The 19,547-nt window shown below is 38.1% G+C and overlaps 1 protein-coding gene across 1 annotated transcript in view; it reads right to left on the bottom strand.

Annotated features, from left to right (window-relative positions):
• Positions 1 to 19,547, bottom strand: part of FASTKD1 (FAST kinase domains 1) — a 45,907-nt gene that overhangs the window by 10,501 nt on the left and 15,859 nt on the right. Inside the window, 6 exon segments of the mRNA XM_032293050.1 lie at positions 231 to 344; positions 1,010 to 1,138; positions 3,316 to 3,444; positions 8,049 to 8,163; positions 9,635 to 10,121; positions 17,853 to 17,984. Coding sequence (XP_032148941.1) covers positions 231 to 344; positions 1,010 to 1,138; positions 3,316 to 3,444; positions 8,049 to 8,163; positions 9,635 to 10,121; positions 17,853 to 17,984 — 1,106 coding nt within the window.

The raw sequence follows: 19,547 nt of genomic DNA, 5'->3' as shown, positions 1-19,547 counted from the left end.
GACGGGGTTTCAACATATTGGCCAAGATGGTCTCGATCTCTTAACCTCGTGATCCCCTCAGCTCGGCCTCCCAAAATGCTGGGATTATAGGCGTGAGCCACCGCACCCAGCCAAAACAACTTTTAAAAATTCCAACCGAAAAACAAAAACAAAAATTCCAACTGATAAGACGATTCTATTCAAATTAGTTTGATTTTCTGAAAGTAACTAATAACCTACCAATAACTTACCTACTGTGTGGTAATAAGGCGTAAGAACCGAGGCTTTTACACAATTGATTCCTCCTAGTACCTCTGCTAACATTTTATAAATCTGCTGTTGTGCTCTATTCATGCCACCAATACCTTTATAAAAATAAAAATAATTAGTCTACTCAATCTTTTTTTTTTTTTTTTTTTTTTGAGAGAGTCTCGCTCTTGTTGCCCATGCTGGAGTGCAATGGCACGATCTCAGCTCACCACAACCTCTGCCACCCGGGTTCAAGTAATTCTCCTGCCTCGGCCTCCCAAGTAGCTGAGACTACAGGCACCCGCCACCATGCTCAGCTAATTTTTAGATCTCTTTAGTAGAGATGGGGTTTCACCATGTTGGCTGGGCTGGTCTCGAACTCCCGACCTCAGGTGATCCGCCCGCCTCTGCCTCCCAAAGTGCTGAGATTACAGGCATGAGCCACAGCACCCAGCCTTGTTCAGTTTTTTAATGAAAATCATCCCAATTCTACAAACTGAAAAATAAAGATTAATATTTCTAATAACAGCTTCAATGTAATATGGAATGACACTAAATTCAATACAAGTTCTTTGCTCTCAACTAAAAGAGGGTTATGTCCCAAATATTAAGAAATTTTTATAATGTCCCGCCTACAATATCTCACATAAAATATTAAACATGTCATGATTCTCTCGGGACATCTTGTGTCATGTTTAGGTATAACAAGATTAACAATGTACTACCTAATAATTTACTTTAGAATTAAATTTTACTATCTAAACTAAAAGAAAACTCAAACCTTTATTATATTGTTGGCAGAAGCGGTCATGAAACCATGGAATCTGAAACTCAGGGCATTCCAAGCAGACTGCTCTATTCAACTCCATAAGATGAAACTGGACTCTTGTACTTAGAGATGAAGGTAAAACTGAAATTAATAAAATATTAATGAATTTTGACAGCTGAGACCTAGGAAAGACAATCCATTTTTTTCACATTCATTTATCCCCACTACTGGTAGATGCTTTTATTCTAATACTATAAAAATACTTCATTTACACACATATGCTTTATATTTTTAAATTATTACATTCAGTGGCATGATTAGGACCAACTCCTGCACTGTTCTCATTAATCATGAATGTTAAAAACACATTTAAAAAATACTCCCAAGAATTTTCTTTCACCTAATAGTCCATATTTAGGTTTTTATCCTAAGGAAGCAATGATTCATGTATAACAATTCATTACTTACAATAATGAGGAATTGGAAACAACCTGTAAGATGACAAATTTTATTATATCCATGTAATGGGATATTATGTAGCCAATAAAAATCATGACATCAAAAAATATTTAATAACATGGAAAATTGTTCAAAATATAGTCAGATGGAAGAAGGCAGCATACAAAAGTGATATATAGCCAGCGTGGTGGCTCACGCCTGTAATTCCAGCACTTTGGGAGGCCAAGGTGAGCAGATCGCGAGGTCAGGAGTTTGAGACCAGCCTGGCCAACATAGTGAAATCCTGTCTCTACTAAAAATACAAAAATTAGCCAGGTGTGGTGGCACGAGCCTGTAGTCCCAGCTACTCAGGAGGCTGAGGCAGGAGAATTGCCTGAACCCGGGAGATAGAAGTTGCAGTGAGCCAAGACTGCCATTGCACTCCAGCCTGGGTGACAGAGTGAGACTCCATCTCAAAAAGAAAAAAAAGTGGCCGGGCACGGTGGCTCAAGCCCATAATCCCAGCACTTTGGGAGGCCGAGGCGGGTGGATCACGAAGTCAAGAGATCGAGACCATCCTGGTCAACATGGTGAAACCCCGTCTCTACTAAAAATACAAAAAATCAGCTGGGCCTGGTGGCACGTGCCTGTAATCCCAGCTACTCAGGAGGCTGAGGCAGGAGAATTGCCTGAACCCAGGAGGCGGAGGTTGCGGTGAGCCAAGATCGCGCCATTGCACTCCAGCCTGGGTAACAAGAGCAAAACTCCGAGTCAAAAAAAAAAAAAAGTGAATGTATAAATAATCCAAATTTTGTTTTAAATTCATATAGAGGCCAGGTGTGGGGCCTCTCGCTTGTAATCTCAGCACTTTGGGAGGCCGAGGTAGATGGATCATTTGAGGTCGGGAGTTCAAGACCAATCTGGCCAACATGGTGAAACCTTATCTCTACTAAAAATACAAAAATTAGCTGGGTGTGGTGGTGCATGCTTATAATCCCAGCTACTAGAGAGGCTGAAACAGGAGAATCCATCACTTGAACTGGGAAGCCAGAGGTTGTAGTAAGTCAAGATTGTGCCACTGCACTTCAGGCTGGGCAACATAGCAAGACTCTGTCTCAAAAAAAAAAAAAAAAGAAAAAAAGAAGAAAAAAAGAAAGGAAAAGAAAGATGGCTCATGCCTGTAATCCCAACACTTTGGGTGGCTGAGGCAGGAGGATTGCTTGAGGCCAGTGGGTAGAGAATAGCCTGGGCAAAATAGCAAGATTCTGTTTCAAAAAATAAAAATAAAAAATTTAACAAATTAAAATTAAATTCAGGCTGGGTGTAGGGGCTCATACCTATAATTTCAGCATCTGGGAGGCTGAAGAGGGAGAATCACTTGAGCTCAAGAGTTTGAGACCAGCCTGTGTAATACAGTGAGATCCCATCTCTTAACAAAAAAAAAAAAGTAGCTGGTCATGGTGACACATGCCTGTGGTCTCAGCTACTCAGGAGGCTGAAGGGGGAGGATCACTTGATCCTGGAGTCCAAGGCTTCAGTGAGCTATGACTGCACCACTGCACTCCAGCCTGGACAAGAGTGAGACTTTGTCTCACAACAAAACAAAAAAACACAGATATGTAAACATTCACACACGAGAAGGAGAAAGACAGAAAAGAAATACTCCAAAACATTAAAAGTGGTAGTTTTACTTGTTAGTAAGATGCATAACTTTTTATTTTCTATGTTATACTTGTGTTTTCCAAATTTCTACAATAAGTATGCATACTATTAGAAACAGAAAAAAGTTACTAACATTTAAAGCCTTCAGTATAGGTGGGCCTGAGACTTGGATATAAAGTACAACAGATAATGAAATAAATTAAAAGGTAGATACGTACCTTCAAGTTGAGAATCTAATCTAGCTAAGAATTTGATGTTAAAAATTGCCTTTAGCAGATCTTCTGGAAAATATTCAAGTGTGGCCAAAGAGAAACCAAGAAACACTAACATATGAGGATCGAATATACCTAAAAGAAAATCAAGATTCTTTTTAAAGTTATAGTTGCCTCACTTATATATAAACTTACAATTTATTCAGGCAAAGCCAGGTTTAAAAAAAAATGATATGTGGTCTTGACAAAACTAATCTATACTGTCACAAGTAAGGATAATAGTTAAGTGCTTACCTTTGGGTGGGGGTCAAGAAGGAAAAGGAGACAAGAGGAGAAGGGTACTGTGATAATATTGTGTGTCTTGATCTCGGTACTGATTCCCTGGGTGATTCAATTTGCATAAATTCACACTATTATACTAAAGTTACATGAACATTTGTTATTACACTTTAGTAAATTGTTTTAAAAAAAGCCTTGGAAAAGGAGTCGGAAGTTGCAGTGAGCTGAGATTGCGCCACTGCACTCCAGCCTGGTGACAGAGCAAGACTGCGTCTCAAAATAATAATAATAATAATAGCCTTGGAAAAAGAAAGAATCCAAAACAAAAATGATAGTGGTGCATGTAAAAAGAAGTGATCCCAGTATTGGCGATAATAATACAAGAGTGTTCAGAGTATGTTACATACCATTCAAAACACTTTACATATATTAACTCACTTATATCCTATTTCCATAATCAGTAGAAACAATTATCTCTGCTTTATAAATAAGTGTTAGGAAGCACAAAGAGGTTAAATGACTTGCCCGAGATCACAGAGTTGGCAAATGAAGAGTAAGTTTAACCCAGAAAGTCCAGCTCTGGAGCCTGGACCATTATACTATGCTGCTCTCTGGGGATCTCAGATCTTCAAGCAGAGTGTACATGTTTTGAGGCTTAGGTCTTGCCTAGCACCTCCTCCTTTACCTGTCACCCAGGAGCATGGCAGATGTCCCACAGTGTAAGGCTTCACCTATTTACCTGATTTGCCTCATCCAAGGGACGTTTCTAATGTAGGGGAAAGGGTCACCTAAAACGCCTGAATGGCATCAATATTCTTACTAAGGACAAAAGAGACAACATTAAGTCTCTCCTTTTCCATTTTTTGCTGAGTTTATTTAATAAAGAAAGACTAGGTCATAAATGAAGTTAACAGTGAAGATCTCCACGAGCAAAACCAATCTGTCAAAATTCATCTTTACTTCAAAACAAATAAAATTATTACTCCATTAGTTATTTAAAATTGTACTTATAAAGTTCCCTAGGAATTTTTAAAACATTCTCTGATTAAATTTTAAAAACTCAAAGCTATACTTCTCAATCTTTCTTCCCTTACACTCTTTAGCAAGAAAAAATTCTAATTTCTAAGACTCTATTTGGAGAATATGGGAAGAGATGTACTTTTATTTCCTTCTGGTTGTTGACACATGACTCAACAACCAGGAGAACACACTAAGTCTCAATTCGAAGTCTCATCTTTCTACATATAGTTGTGTGACTAAAAAGGGGTATAACTGTATGCCACACATGTAACACATTCATATACACATATAAATACACATATCACAGCCTCATGTTGTAGGCTGTGACACAGTAATATCAAACATGGTTAGATGCTATCTGGCCTATAGATCCCACAAAAATGTAGCAAAGTCCATTAGCATGATGCAGACACAATTAATATATTTATACTGGTTTCAAACCAGCTTCACCAGAGGTCTAAAGGTCTATATAAATCCCTAATGTAGAGCCTAACATGTTATGCTGGATATGGAAGCTCTCAGTATCTGCTACTTGGTAGATTACTGGGTAATTATTCTTACTCTCCAGGCAGAGCAAAAAGATCTGAAGAAATCAGTCTCTGGTTGTCTCTCCAAACTTATCTCCTGCCAAGTCAGTCTCCCTCACTCCACTCCTGCCACACTGAATCTACTGTTCCTGGAAAAAACCAAACATGTTCTCATCTGAGGGCCCTTTCCACTTGCCTTTCTTTCATCCTGGGACTCTCTTCCCTATCTATTGACATGGATCACTCCCTTACTTCATTTAATCCGTGGTTAAATGACATCTCCTCAGAGAGGCAGTCCCTGAATCCCTTATCCAAAATAGCACTCCATCTCACACTTAACATGATGCTCCAGCCTACATACTTTACCCTGCTCTAATGTTCTTGAAGGTACTTATTACCATCTGACCTTAGAGGCTTGTTTATTGCTTGTGACAGTCTCCCCCTACCAGAAAGTAAACTCAATGATGGCATCTTATCCGTTTTTACTGTCTCCTGTATCTCCAGTGCCTAGAAGAATACCTGACAGTTAAGTACATGGAAAGTGTTGACTGAAAAGGCAACGACTACTGAGCATTTCTCTTCTAAAACCTCTGTATCATACTGACAAGTACATAGCATCAGTCTGAAAACAAAAGTGTCATAAAGCTCTACTCCTTGAAGGTCAAACTGTTCCAAACCCAACTCAAGATCCAAAATAAAAATGAAAAGGAAAAAGTAATTTCCTGTCTCTGCTGTCCTCACATACTGTTTCTGCTAAGGCCAACAGCAGGAAGGACTATTTCTATTCTACTTTTGGTACTGAAACATTTACCAAAAGACTTTTTTGGCCAGGTGTGGTGGCTCATGCCTGTAATCCCAGCACTTGGGAGGCCAACATGGGAGGACTGTTTGGGCCCATGAGTTTGATACCAGCCTGGGCAATGTGGCAAGACTCCATCTCTAAATTTAAGATAATTTTTTTAAAAAGACCTTTTTAAGAGATACAAAATAATCAGTACAAGAGGAGCAACTCTTCAAACAATTCACAGACAACTATTAAGGTTCTTAAGAAACATTTTTTTTTTTTTTTTACTTTCTAAATCGAGAGAAACAATCAGATATTATGTGCTTCCAAATGTGATATAAATATAAGGTACACAGCACTACGTACAAGTTATTTTTGCTGCAAGTGGTTAATCTGAACCTAACCAAGCATCTATACCTAACTTCTAGTTTACCACAAATGCAGGAGATGGAGAAGCAAGTTAAAGGAAAACAATCAGACAAATCCAGAATGTGCCACAATTTATAAAAAAATGGCCAATCATTTTATAAAAATATCAAGCAAAATAAATGGAGGAAAAGACATAACCACTCAATGTTGATTGTTTAAAAAAAAGTTATAAGAGATAATTTAGTGACAATTGGGAAAATCTGATTATGGGCTAGGTAGTAGATGGTACTTGTTAATTTTCTTTGGTAATGGTAATGATACCAGTATTACAGTTACACAGGAGAATGTCCTTATAACCTGAAGTACATAGAGCTGACAGCTGGAAGGTTCATCATATGCATACGTGCTTGTGCGCATACACACAGCAAATGTGGCAAAGTTAATCAATACTCAATCACCATTGTGGGTCTACAGTATATTATACAGATGTTTGTTATATTGATCTTTCAATTTTTCTGTATATTTGAAAACCTGGATAACAAAAAAGTTCAGAAAAAAAACAACCAAGTCAATGCCAAGAAAAGAAAAAAGGGAAAAGAAATTCCTGACTATAAAAGACTGAAGAGATAACAACCAAACACAGTAAGTAAATCCTGGATCCAAGACAACTACTCTAAGAGGTATTTTGGAGGCCGGGCACGGTGGCTCAAGCCTGTAATCCCAGCACTTTGGGAGGCCGAGGCGGGTGGATCACGAGGTCAAGAGATCGAGACCATCCTGGTCAACAAGGTGAAACCTCGTCTCTACTAAAAATACAAAAATTAGCTGGGCATGATGGTGCATGCCTGTAGTCCCAGCTACTCGGGAAGCTGAGGCCGGAGAATTGCTTGAACCCAGGAGGCGGAGGTTGCAGTGAGCCGAGATCGTGCCACTGCACTCCAGCCTGGGTAACAAGAGTGAAACTCCGTCTCAAAAAAAAGAAAATAAAAAAAAAAAAAAGGTATTTTGGGAGTACTTAGGGAGACTGAAACATGAACTGTGTATTAGATATTAGAGGATTATGATTAAGTTTCTTAGGTGTGCCAACAGTATTGTGGTGGTATAGAATAATGTCATTATTCTTAGGAGATGTATGCTAAAGTAATTAGGGGTGAAGGGTCACAATGCCTGCAACTTTGAAGTGGCTCAGAAACAAATAGAGTCAGAGAAACAAATGGATCAGGCCAAAAGGGTAAAATGTTAACATTGTTGAATCTACACAGTGAGTATATACGTGTTCTTTGTTCAATTCTCTATACGTTTGACTTTTTTCAAAATTAAAATGGATACAACAGTTTTTTTTACGGCTGGGCGCAGTGGCTCACGAATGAAATCCCAGCACTTTGGGAGGCCTTGGTGGGTGGATCACCTGAGGTCAGGCGTTCAAGACCAGCCTGGCCAACATGATGAAACCCTGTCTGTACTAAAAATACAAAAAATTATCCAGGTGTGTAGTCCCAGCTACTTGGGAGACTGAGTCAGGAGAATTGCTTGAACCCAGGAGATGGAGGTTACAGTGAGCTGAAATCGAACCACTGCACTCCAGCCTGGGAGACAGAGCAAGACTCTGCCTCAAAAAAAAAAAAAAAAAAAAAAAATTTTTTTAGGTAGAGAATTCATGTCTATTATGGATACCCTTTAAATGAGGGGCACTCCTAGCTGAGCAGCAATAGCTATCCTCTGACTTATTCACTCAATGCATTACCAAACAATATACCTACCTAAGTAAGAATTAAGATGTTGCATGCAAGTTTCTAAAAATTCATCCCTTTGAGGTGGATCATAATTCAAAACGCTGAACGGAATAATAATAGCAAAAATTGTAAAAGGATGGATCTGTATAAAAAGAAAACAAATAGTCTAAACTTGAGGAAAATCAGACACAATTTTAACCTAATTATTTTTTAGGAGAAATCTTTTCCTACCATCGCTATAGTTAAATAATAAACATCACTTGCTTATTAATTTTTCCACCCTGCTATAATTTATTTAACCCCATCAACAATTATTAATAACTTCAAAAGTGTTGGCAAGAAAAAAAGTAAATCAGATAATCTACAAATTTATTTTGTTAGGTGTAAAATTCTGTTCTGGTTGGGAGTGGTGACTCACGCCTGTCATCCCAATACTTTGGATGACTAAGGTGGGAGGATTACTGAGGCCAGGAGTTCAAGACTAGTCAGGGGCCGGGTGTGGTGGCTCACGCCTGTAATTCTAGCACTTTGGGAGGCCGAGGTGGGTGGATCACCTGAGGTCAGGAGTTCAAAACCAGCCTGGCCATCATGGTGAAACCCCATCTTTAAAAAAAAGAAAAGACTAGTCAGGGAAACATAGTGAGACCCTGTCTTTATTTAAATTTAAAATAAATTAATTAATTACTTAATTCTGTTTCAGAATTCATTAGTCACCAAATCGAATAGGAAACATTATCAGCAATTTCCATGATGATCAGTACATTTTATAGAATAATCATAATGTAGTAAAGTTTCTTAATTTATAAACATTAGCATTTATTTTTCTTTCATTTGCCTTTTTATTTTATTTTTCACTCATTCATCCAATACTTAATGACTGCCAAGCACTATACTAAGCAAATAAGATAACTTTTTTATTTTCATTTGTGAGAAACACTGTCTTTTAAATAAAGGCCTTTCCCTGATATATTTATGATAGTGATTTTGTAAGTAAGCTGCTTCTCACATAATCCATAAAGAGGCATTTTACAAGTAAGTCCTAGAAATAAATCTGCAAGATACAGTGACAATTTAAGAATACTGTTGTCAATGGATACCTTATCATTTTCTGTGTTCAAGCTTATCTCACACTTTTGAATATAATTCCTTTAAAATGATAAAAGTAATACCACGGGATTATAGAAAATAAGAAAAAGCAAAACCAAAAATCATTCATACTCCACTATCCTAATACGAATATCCTCAAAGAATTGATTCCTAATCTTAATATTGTGAAGAACCAAAGGATGACTGCTGATCTAAATCTGCAATGTTGGAAGAACAAAGTGGCTTTAAGGTTTTTTAAGAGACAAGGTCTCACTCTGTCACCCAGGCTGGAGTACAGTGGCAGTGGTGTGATCATAGCTCACTGAGCCTTAACTACTGGGATCAATCCATCCTCCCACCTTAGCCTCCCAACTGCTGGAATTACAGGCGTGAGTTACCACATCTGACCCAGAATTTAATTTCTAAACTTCAAATTCCAATCCAGGTACTCAAAGTGCCTATGATAAAAATTATGCTTGCAGAAGTTGACAACTCTATAAAATTAAAGTCTAACATTCAAATTTCACCTTTTCAATCTGCTGAACAGCCACTGAGGCTATCCTATCAAGTAGCAAAGTACTGAGGTAATTAGTTTTAGAAATAAAATATGCAATCTCTGCAACATTTATGTAATTAATTTCATCCCTGAAACACTGTAAAGCAGCAATCATTTCTTCAATAAGTGACTCAGGAAACACGTCTCCTTTGAGAGATTTCAGTTCCTTCCATAACAGATCAAAACTGTTGATGTGTTGTAGTCTCTGATGACCATAGTGATCTAATTTTTGAAGTAGTTTCAGTTGTTTCCCAGTATTACTATCCAAATGCATGTGGTCATACTGAATCCATCTTAAAACAGATGCAGAAAAACCAGTCAGCTTATTTAGGTCACACTGTGGTAAAACTGCTTCAATTCGGGATATCCCCACTTCGTCCAAGTGAGGAGAAGGAAGCATGGAAATAGCACAGACCAGAAGGGACATCTCAGTTGGTATGAAACTGATTTTCAAATAACTGCAAAATGAAAATGAAAAGAACAAAATTAATACATCAGCAACAAAACCAAAATATATATTAAAATATGAATATACATAATTAGTACTGCAGTTAATAGGTAAGATGGTGATTCAAAAAAATCTCTTTCAAAATGTGTTTTTCCTCTACTCTCAAACCACAACAATCATCAACATGGAAGACTTCTATGACCAAATGTGTGTGGGTTCTTCTAAGCAGCGGACACTAGCTGGGTGTCCAATTCAGTTCTGGCACTATCTACCTGGAGACAGTGTCAGATCCCACAAGCTGGGAACTCAGTCTTTAAGACTGACCTCTGCCACAGAAACCCTATACTCCAGTTGCAAATGTAGGCCTCCAGAACTTCTGACCATCTGGCTTCAAGTTGGAGTTCCCACAACCTCCTCTTTGGGTTTAATTTGCCGGAGTGGTTCACAGAACTCAGGACAACACTTACTTATGTTTACAGGTTTATTATAAAGGATGCTATAAAGAATGCCGATGAAGGGACAGTAGGGTGAGGTATGTGGGAAGGAGTGCAAAGCTTCCATGCCCTCCCTGAGCATGCCACCCTCTAGGAATCTTCATGTGTTCAGCTATCCAGAAGCAGTCCAAACCCATTCTTCTTGGGTTTATATGAGCTTCATGATGTCAGCATTTCTTCACACAGAGTGTAGGGTGGGATCTTTCAGGGGAGCGTCTTACGACCCACAATCAGAAAAGTGGAGGAAGATTAGAGTCCTCCTTTGGGGCAGGAGAAAGATTCTGCTTCTGGAGGTCCAACGCACCCAACATTGTAACAAAACGTTATACCAAGAGCTATAAAAGTTATGAACTAGTAACTGTGAATGAAAGCCAAGATATGTAACCATCACAGGTGGGCATAACACAAGCTAATTTAAGAAGGGTTAGATAGGCCAGGCCTGGTGGCTGGCGCCTGTAATCTCAGCACTTTGGGAGCCCAAGGTGGGCGGATTGCCTGAGGTCAGTAGTTTGAGACCCATCTGGCCAACATGGTGAAACCCCATCTCTACTAAAAACACAAAAAAATTAGCCGGGCGTGGTGGCGTGCACCTGTAATCCCCAGCTACTCGAGAGGCTGAGGCAGAGGAATCCCTTGAACCAGGGAGGTGAAGATTCCAGTAAGCCAAGACTGTGCCACTGCACTCTAGCCTAGGTGACAGAGTAAGACTCTGTCTCAAAAAAAAAAAAGAAGAGTTAGATAAATTCAAAGACGACAGATCCGTGAAGGATTATTCAGGAAAGCCTAAGACGTTCTGAAGCACAGGTCAAAATTTTTTATTCAAAAATAAAACCATAGTCCCAGGGAAACAAAAAGTCCATGTCAGAACATGTGTTTCCAGTGCTGCTGCTGAAGAAAGAATTTGGGTTCAATTTCTGATATGACCTGTCAGGCCCTGGCATACAGTGATCATGTAATAAAATGGGTTCCTTTTTCGCTTCCGATACATAGTCCAACTTTTAAAACAAACAAACACCAACAAAAGAAAAAGGACATACAGATGACCCCATTCTCTACTTCTTTCCCAAATCCCCATGGTAAGAGTCCCAGGACACCAGGACAATTGTTAAAAAAAAAAAAAAAAAAAAAAAATTTAAAAACTAGGTGCCAGGCATGGTGGCTCACACCTGTAATTCCAGTACTGGGAGGCCAAGGTGGGGGATACCTTGAGCTCAGAACTTCGAGACCAGCCTGGCCAACATGATGAAATCCCCTCTCTACTAAAAATACAAAAAACTAGCTGGGCGTGGTAGCACATGCCTGTAATCCTAGCTACTAGGGAGCCTGAGGCACAAGAATCGCTTAAACCCAGGAGGTAGAGGTTGCAGTGAGCCGAGATTGGGCCACTGTACTACTGCGTGGGCGACAGGGCAAGACTCCGTCTCAAAAAATAATAATAATGTTTAGGTACAGAAGTAGTGGAAGGAATAATGCAATCTAAATTAAAATAAAATTGAGTTACTTTTAAAATACTTTTTAAATTATTATTATTATTATTTTTGAGACAGGATCTCATTCTGTTGCCCAGGCTAGAATGCAATGGCACAATATAACTCATTGTAGCCTTGACCTCCTGGGCTAAGCCTCCCTACACACTGGGAATGCAAGCACATGCTACCCTACTTACTTAATTTTTAATTTTTTGTTGTTGTTAAGACAGGGTCTTGCTTTATTGCCAAGGTTGGTCTTGAACTCCTGGGCTCAAACAATCCTCCCAGCTCAGCCTCCCAAAGTGCTGGGATTACAAGCATAAGCCACTATGCCTAACCACTTAAAATTTTTAAATTAGCATACTAAAATAATCATAATATTAATAGTCAATGTTAGCAAGGGTGTACTGATACAGGCATTCTCATTTCTTATTAGTAAACTTAAAAAGTTGGTGTAACTCCCTGGAAAGTTATTTAGCAGTATAGCTTGAGAACTTTAAAAGTATTTTAATTGTAACATTTGACGTGGTCAATCCCTGTTTGGGAAACTAACCTAATAAACTAACATAAAATCCAGGAAAGAGGGAAGTCTTTTGCCAGTGCAGTGGCTTACACCTGTAATCTTAGCACTTTGGGAGGCCAAGGTGGGTGGATAACAAGGTGAAGAGATTGGTGAAACCACATCTCTACTAAAAATACAAAAATTAGTTGGGCATGGTGGTGCACACCTGTGGTCCCAGCTACTTGGGAGGCTGAGGCAGGAGGATCGCTTGAACCCAGGAGGCGGAGGTTGCAGTGAGCCAAGATTGCACCACTGCACTCCAGCCTCAGCAAGAGAGCAAGACTCGATCTCAAAAAAATAAAAAATAAAATCCAGTAAGAAAAGATGTGTGTTATTAGTCATTTTTTTTTTTTTAAGAGGGAGTCTTACGATGTTCCCCAGGCTGATCTCCAACTCCTGGGCTCAAGTGATCCTCCTGTCTTGGTCTCCCAAGTATAGCTGGGTATAGCTGGGATACAAGGGCACACCACCATGACTTATCATATTTTTATATGTGAAAACAATCTAAATAATGAGGGGGAATAGCAATAAGTGAATTATGGTACAGTCATATGACGGTTACTAACCAGCCATTAGAAAAGACTTACAAAAATTACTTAATGATGTAGAAAAATGCTTACAAGGTAAAATGGCCAAAAACAAACAAAATTGTATGGTCAACTATGAAAAAAAAAAAAAATATATATATATATATATATATGTGTGTGTGTGTGTAGTATACAACGAGGAAATAAACTAAATTGTTGACAGTGGATGAATGAGTTTATGAATAATTTTTATTTTCTTCTTTACATTTTTTTCTTTTCTTTTCTTTTCTTTTTTAGAGATAGAGCCTCACTCTATAGCCCAGGCTGGAGTGCTGTGGTATGATCATAGTTCACTGTAACCTTGAGGTCCTGGGCTCAAGTGATCCTCCTGTGTCAGCCTCCTGAGTAGCTAGGACTATAGGCATGAACTACTACGATCTGCTAATTTTTTAGTTTTTTGTAGATGGGGGCTTGCTATGTTGAACACGCTGCTCTTGAACTCCTGCCTCAAATGATCCTACTGCCTCAGCCTCTCAAATATACTTGTTTTCCAAAATTTTCAATATGATTTTTATATAATATTTGGCCCAGTGCCTGACACAAGTAGGCACTTAGTACTGCATATTTTAGTCTTATAATCACAAAAAAAATTAATACATTATTTTATATAAAGAAATGAAAGCGCTCAAAAACTGCATCACTGTGGAACTACCAGTCTTGAGATACTTGTCTACAAATAAACCCCCAACAGATAAAATTTCTCCAACCTCCATTTGCTATTTTTCCTTGTAATACTTCCTCAATTTCCAAAGCTTAGATATTTATGTTTATTTATTTATAATTCCACAACATACTTACCAGAACAGCTAAAATTAGAAAACATGAGCATTGTTCTGGGTTATAGGGGAAAAAAAATAAAAAAATTTTTTAAAAAAGTGTTGGCAAGAATATGGAGCAACAGCAATGTATGCATTCTGTTAGTGGGAGTAGGAACTGGTATAACCATTTTAGAAAATGTTCAGCAGCATCTACTGAAGATGAGCACATGCATACCCTATGAACTAACAATTATATTTGCTGGCACACAGAAATGAATATGTATGTTCACTAAAAAATATATATGAATTTGTTCATAAACAGTACTGTTGATAATAACCAAAAACTGAAAATAAATCAATGTCCATCAACAATAGAATAAATTTTGTTATATTCTTACAAGAGAATACTATACACAAAAGCATAGATAAATCTCACAAACTTAGTATTAAGCAAAAGAAGCCCTACACAAAAGAAATCACACTGACCAGGTGCAGTGGCTCATGCCTGTAATCCCAGCACCCTGGGATGCCAAGGTGGTTGTATTACTGGAGTGCAGGAGTTTGGGACCAGCCCTGGCAACATGGCAAAACCCTATCTCTACTAAAAATACAAAAATTAGCCAGGTGTGGTAGCACATGCCTGTAGTCCCAGCTACTTGGGAGGCTGAGACAGGAGGGTCACCTAAGCCCAGGAGCTGGAGGTTGGTTACAATGAGCCAAAATCACGCCACTGCACTCCAGCCTGGGCAAACAAATGAAACCCAGTCTCAAAAAAAAAAAAAAAAAAAAACTCTGGGTCCCCTGAGCTGTTTCAGGACATATTTACATAAGCATTTATGTGAATTATTAGTTTCAAATAGACTGCATTCCTTCTAATATCTACTTGAGATTATTTGCACTAAAATGGAAGAAGGTAATTCTGAAACACGAGGTATGTATGATTTTTATATAACAACTCCCAACTTTTAATTATTAGTCAATAAGTCAAATATTTTTGATACAACTTTAAATTACAGATATAAAGACTCTCCTTACTTGGAATTTAATAAACTTTAACATTATCATACATGCTTCAAGTCTTTTCATAAAAGAAACAAAACGTTACAGGAAAATGAAATCTGATGATCCCACTCCTGCTCTTATTTTTCTATTAACATACATAGAAGTATTCAACAGTATTGAATAATTTAATTTTTTAAAAAAATAATGTGCAGTATATGTTTACAGCAGCACAATTCACAACTGCAAAGATGTTAACCAACCTAAACGCTCATTGACTAATAAGTGCATAAAGAAAATGTGGTAAATATACACCATGGAATACTACTCAGCCATTAAAAGGAAGAAAATAATGTCTTTTAAGCAACATGGATGGAGGTGGAGGCCATTATTCTAAGTGAAGTAACAGAGGAGAGGAAAATCAAAAATCATATACTTTCACTTATAAGTGGGGGCTAAACTATGAGTACACAAAGGCATGCAGAGTGATATAATAGACTTTAGAGACTCAGAAAACCCGGGTTGGGAGGCGAGCTAGGGATTAAAAAAAAAAAACATGTTAGGTAGAAAGTATACTACTCACGTGACGAGCACACTTGAAATCTCAGAATTCACCACTATACAATTCATCCATATAACAAAAAACCACTTGTATACCAAAAGCTACTGAAATATTTTTTAAAAGAACAGAAACATAGGCCCGGCACAGTGGTTCACACCTGTAATCCCAGCACTTTGGGAGACTGAGGGCAGATCACAAGGTCAGGAGATTGAGACCATCCTGGCCAAAGTGGTGAAACTCCATCTCTACTGAAAATACAAAAATTAGCTGGGCATGGTCGCAAATGCTTGTAATCGAGCTACTTGGGAGGCTGAGGCAGGAGAATCGCTTGAACCAGGGAGTCAGAGGTTGCAGTGAGCTGAGATCGCGCCACTGCACTCGAGCCTGGTGACAGTAAGACTCCATCTCAAAAAAAAATCAAATCAAATAAAAATAAAAATAAAAACATAGGCCAGGTGCAGTGGTTCGTGCTTGTAATCCCATCACTTTGGGAGTCTGAGGCAGGTGGATCACTTGAGGTCAGGAGTTCGAGACCAACCTGGCCAACATGGTGAAGCTCATTTCTACTAAAAATATAAAAATCAGCTGTAATCCAGCTACTCAGGAGGCTGAGACAGGAAAATCGCTTGAACCTGGGAAGCTGAGGTTGCAGTGACTCAAGATCGTGCCACTGGAGTGCAGCTTGGGTGACAGAACGAGATTCCATCTCAAAAAAATAATAATAATAAAACAAAAATAAAAATAAATAAAAACATAAAAACAAAATATAGAAAGACAAAAATAAAAACAAAAAAATAAAATATGGAAAAATTTAAAAATAAACAAAAATAAAATATGGAAAAATTTTTAAAAGCATGCAAAAAAATCTCACTGTGTAGACATAAATCATGTCTGGGCTAGTTTATAATATCTAATTTAGAACATAAAATTCATAATTCAGAGGCAGTCTGTGAAATTCTATGCTAAATATGGAAAGGGTGAAGAAACAATAAACATCTTATCATCTTAAGAAGAAGAAACTTCTTCAAGAAAAAGATAAACTTCCTTATAACATCCAAATATGCTAAATTCTTATTTGATAACATGTCATTTCATATTCCCCAGTTCAAGACCTTTTTTAACCATAATGTCACATTACTTTATTATAATAAAAATCATTTTCAACTGTATGCTGGTTCAAGCCTGTAAAACCTTGTACTCAGGAGGCTGAGGTGGCAGGATTGCTTGAGCCCATGAATTTGAGGATGCAGAAAGCTATGATCATGCCACTGCACACTGCACTCCAGCTTGGGCAACAAGGTAAGACCCCATCTCTATGAAAAATAAAATCAAATTAGCCAAGTGTGGTAGCAATACTACTTGGGAGGCTGAGGTGGGAGGATCAGCCCAGGACTTCAGGCTACAGCAAGTTATGATTGGCTGCAGTGAGCTATGACTGTACCACTGCACTCCAGTCCAGAGGACAGAGTGAGACCCTGTCTCAAAAAAAAAAACAAAACTGTATCTATAGAAAATAAGGTAATTTTAAATTATAAAGGGAAAATTCTGTATGACAACACTTTTTTGCCAGTAGCAGTGGCTCTCAACTGTAATCCCAGCACTTTGGGAGGCTGAGGTGGGTGGATCATCTGAAGTCAGGAGTTCGAGACCAGCCTGACCATTATGGTGAAACCCCCATCTCTACTAAAATTACAAAAATTAGCCAAGCCTGGTGGCACACACCTGTAGTTCCAGCTACTTGGGAGGCTGAGTCAGGAGAATTACTTGAACCCAGGAGATGGAGAGCTGAGATCGTGTGACTGCAATTCAGCCTGGGTGACAGAGTGAGACTCCCCAAAAAAAAAGAAAAGAAAAGAAAGAAAGAAGACACCTTTTCACTAACATCACCATTATATCTTATTCTCAAAATTTTGAATTTAAAAATTTAATAAGCCTTAAAATAGGCATGCATGCAAGACTGAAGGGCCCTAAATATGAATGCTCCCAAATGGAGTTTTCAATCAGCAGCCCTCATCTTTTCATGGTTACTCCATTCTGCAGGAAAGGAGAATGGCTTTGCTATTCATCAGTTTACTGCCATTCCTCTCCTAGGGAACTCATCACCCTACTGGCCTCATTTCCATTTCAAAATATACCCAGCATGGGCATTGGCAGAATGGTCATGGAGGGAGATAAAGTGTCATAACATTTTTACTAATAAGCTTCACAATTTTGCTCTATAACTTCTAGCACCTCTGTACATAGTTAAACAAAACAAATATTGTGGCTAGAAAATGAAATACTAAACAAACATTTCTATTTTTATCTTACCTAAGCAGTAATTCTCTAAGTTTCACAAAAAACTCCTTACTTTGGAAATGCAGAAAAGTCAATGCTTGAGTTATCTTCAACAACTCTAATGGTTTATAGTTATCCAAATGTTTATACAGAACTGAAGCAACTCTAAAAAAGGATTGATAGAGCATATATTATAACCAATGCATTCATTTATCACACATTTGCTGTAGTGCTTTCACTCCAGACACTGCTCTGTGCTGGAAAAACAGCAATGAATGAGACCAGATTTTCTATTCTTGAAGAAATGTCTCAAGATGGCTCTAGAAATGTAAACAACTAAAACAGAATGAAGTAAAAACAATCAATGAAGTATGATTGAAATAATATTCAATTATTAATTGCATAAGCAAAGCATAGTTTTTCTTCCTCAATTAAACAAATCTCACAGAGCATCAAATTCCACATCCTCCCCATAACAAAATCTTTACCAAGAGTTACTAATAATTAGCAGAACTAATTTAATTTTCTTCCTTAAATCCACTGGCCCTCAAATGAAGAACTAAGGGAAATACTAAGAGGCAATAAGTTGGAAAAAATGGGACATAAGAAATAGTAAAATAAAGGAACATATATAGGTCATGAAAAATTAAGCATATGCAATTAAGTATATATTAAAATATATGTGCAATTAAGCATTTATAAAAAATAACCATATTTTTTCTTCTGAAATCTCAAGTTACCAAAAAGCCAACAAATGGCAGTATGATTTCTTTTTTTTTCTTTTTTGTTTGTTTGTTTGTTGATTTCAAGGTAACTTTGTGGTGTGAGACAGTTCCAGTTCATACAGATATTAACTGTGCTGCAGAAACTTTCCTTTTGAAAATTATGGCCTTGGTCATAATTTTGGGAGAACTGCTTGAGCCCAGGAGTTCAAAACCAGACTGGGCAAAATAGTAAGACTCTAGCTCTATAAAAAATTTTAAAAATAGGAAAGTAAGAAAAAAAAAAAGAAGAAAAAAAGAGGATATTTTCTCTATGCTCTCTATTTCACAAGGTTATGATTCTCCACTTGAGTGCAATAGCACCAAATAAATTTTTTGTTTTTTGAGACGGAGTTTCGCTCTCGTTACCCAGGCTGGAGTGCAATAGCGCGATCTCAGCTCACCGCAGCCTCTGCCTCCTGGGTTCAGGCAATTCTCCTGCCTCAGCCTCCTGAGTAGCTGGGATTACAGGCACGTGCCACCATGCCCAGCTGATTTTTTGTATTTTTAGTAGAGACAGGGTTTCACCATGTTGACCAGGATGGTCTCGATCTCTTGACCTCGTGATCCACCCGCCTCGGCCTCCCAAAGTGCTGGGATTACAGGCGTGAGCCACCGCGCCCGGCCTCCAAATAAAATTTTTAAAATGCTATAAACAATTGTCTTTCTACTTTGAAAAAACAAACTAGCACTTTGGGAGGCTGAGATGGATACATTCCTTGAGCCCAGGAGTTGGAGACCGGCCTTGGCAACATGGCAAAACACCAACTCTACAAAAAATACGAAAATTAGCTGGGCATGGCAATAAGTGCCTGTAGTCCCAATTACTCGGGAAGCTAAGATGGGAGGATCAATTGAGCCTGGGAGGTGGAGGGTGTAGTGAGATGTGATGCCACTACTGCACTCCAGCCTCCGCAATGTAGCAAGACCCTGCCTCAAAAAAAAAAAAAAAAAAAAAAAAAAAAAA

The sequence above is a fragment of the Sapajus apella genome, unplaced genomic scaffold (assembly GCF_009761245.1).
Source record: "Sapajus apella isolate SASKATOON/1434 unplaced genomic scaffold, GSC_monkey_1.0 scaffold28, whole genome shotgun sequence".
NCBI classification, from domain to species: Eukaryota; Metazoa; Chordata; class Mammalia; order Primates; family Cebidae; genus Sapajus; species Sapajus apella.
Note: the sequence above shows the minus strand (reverse complement) of the source record. Positions and strands in the feature narration are given on the sequence as shown.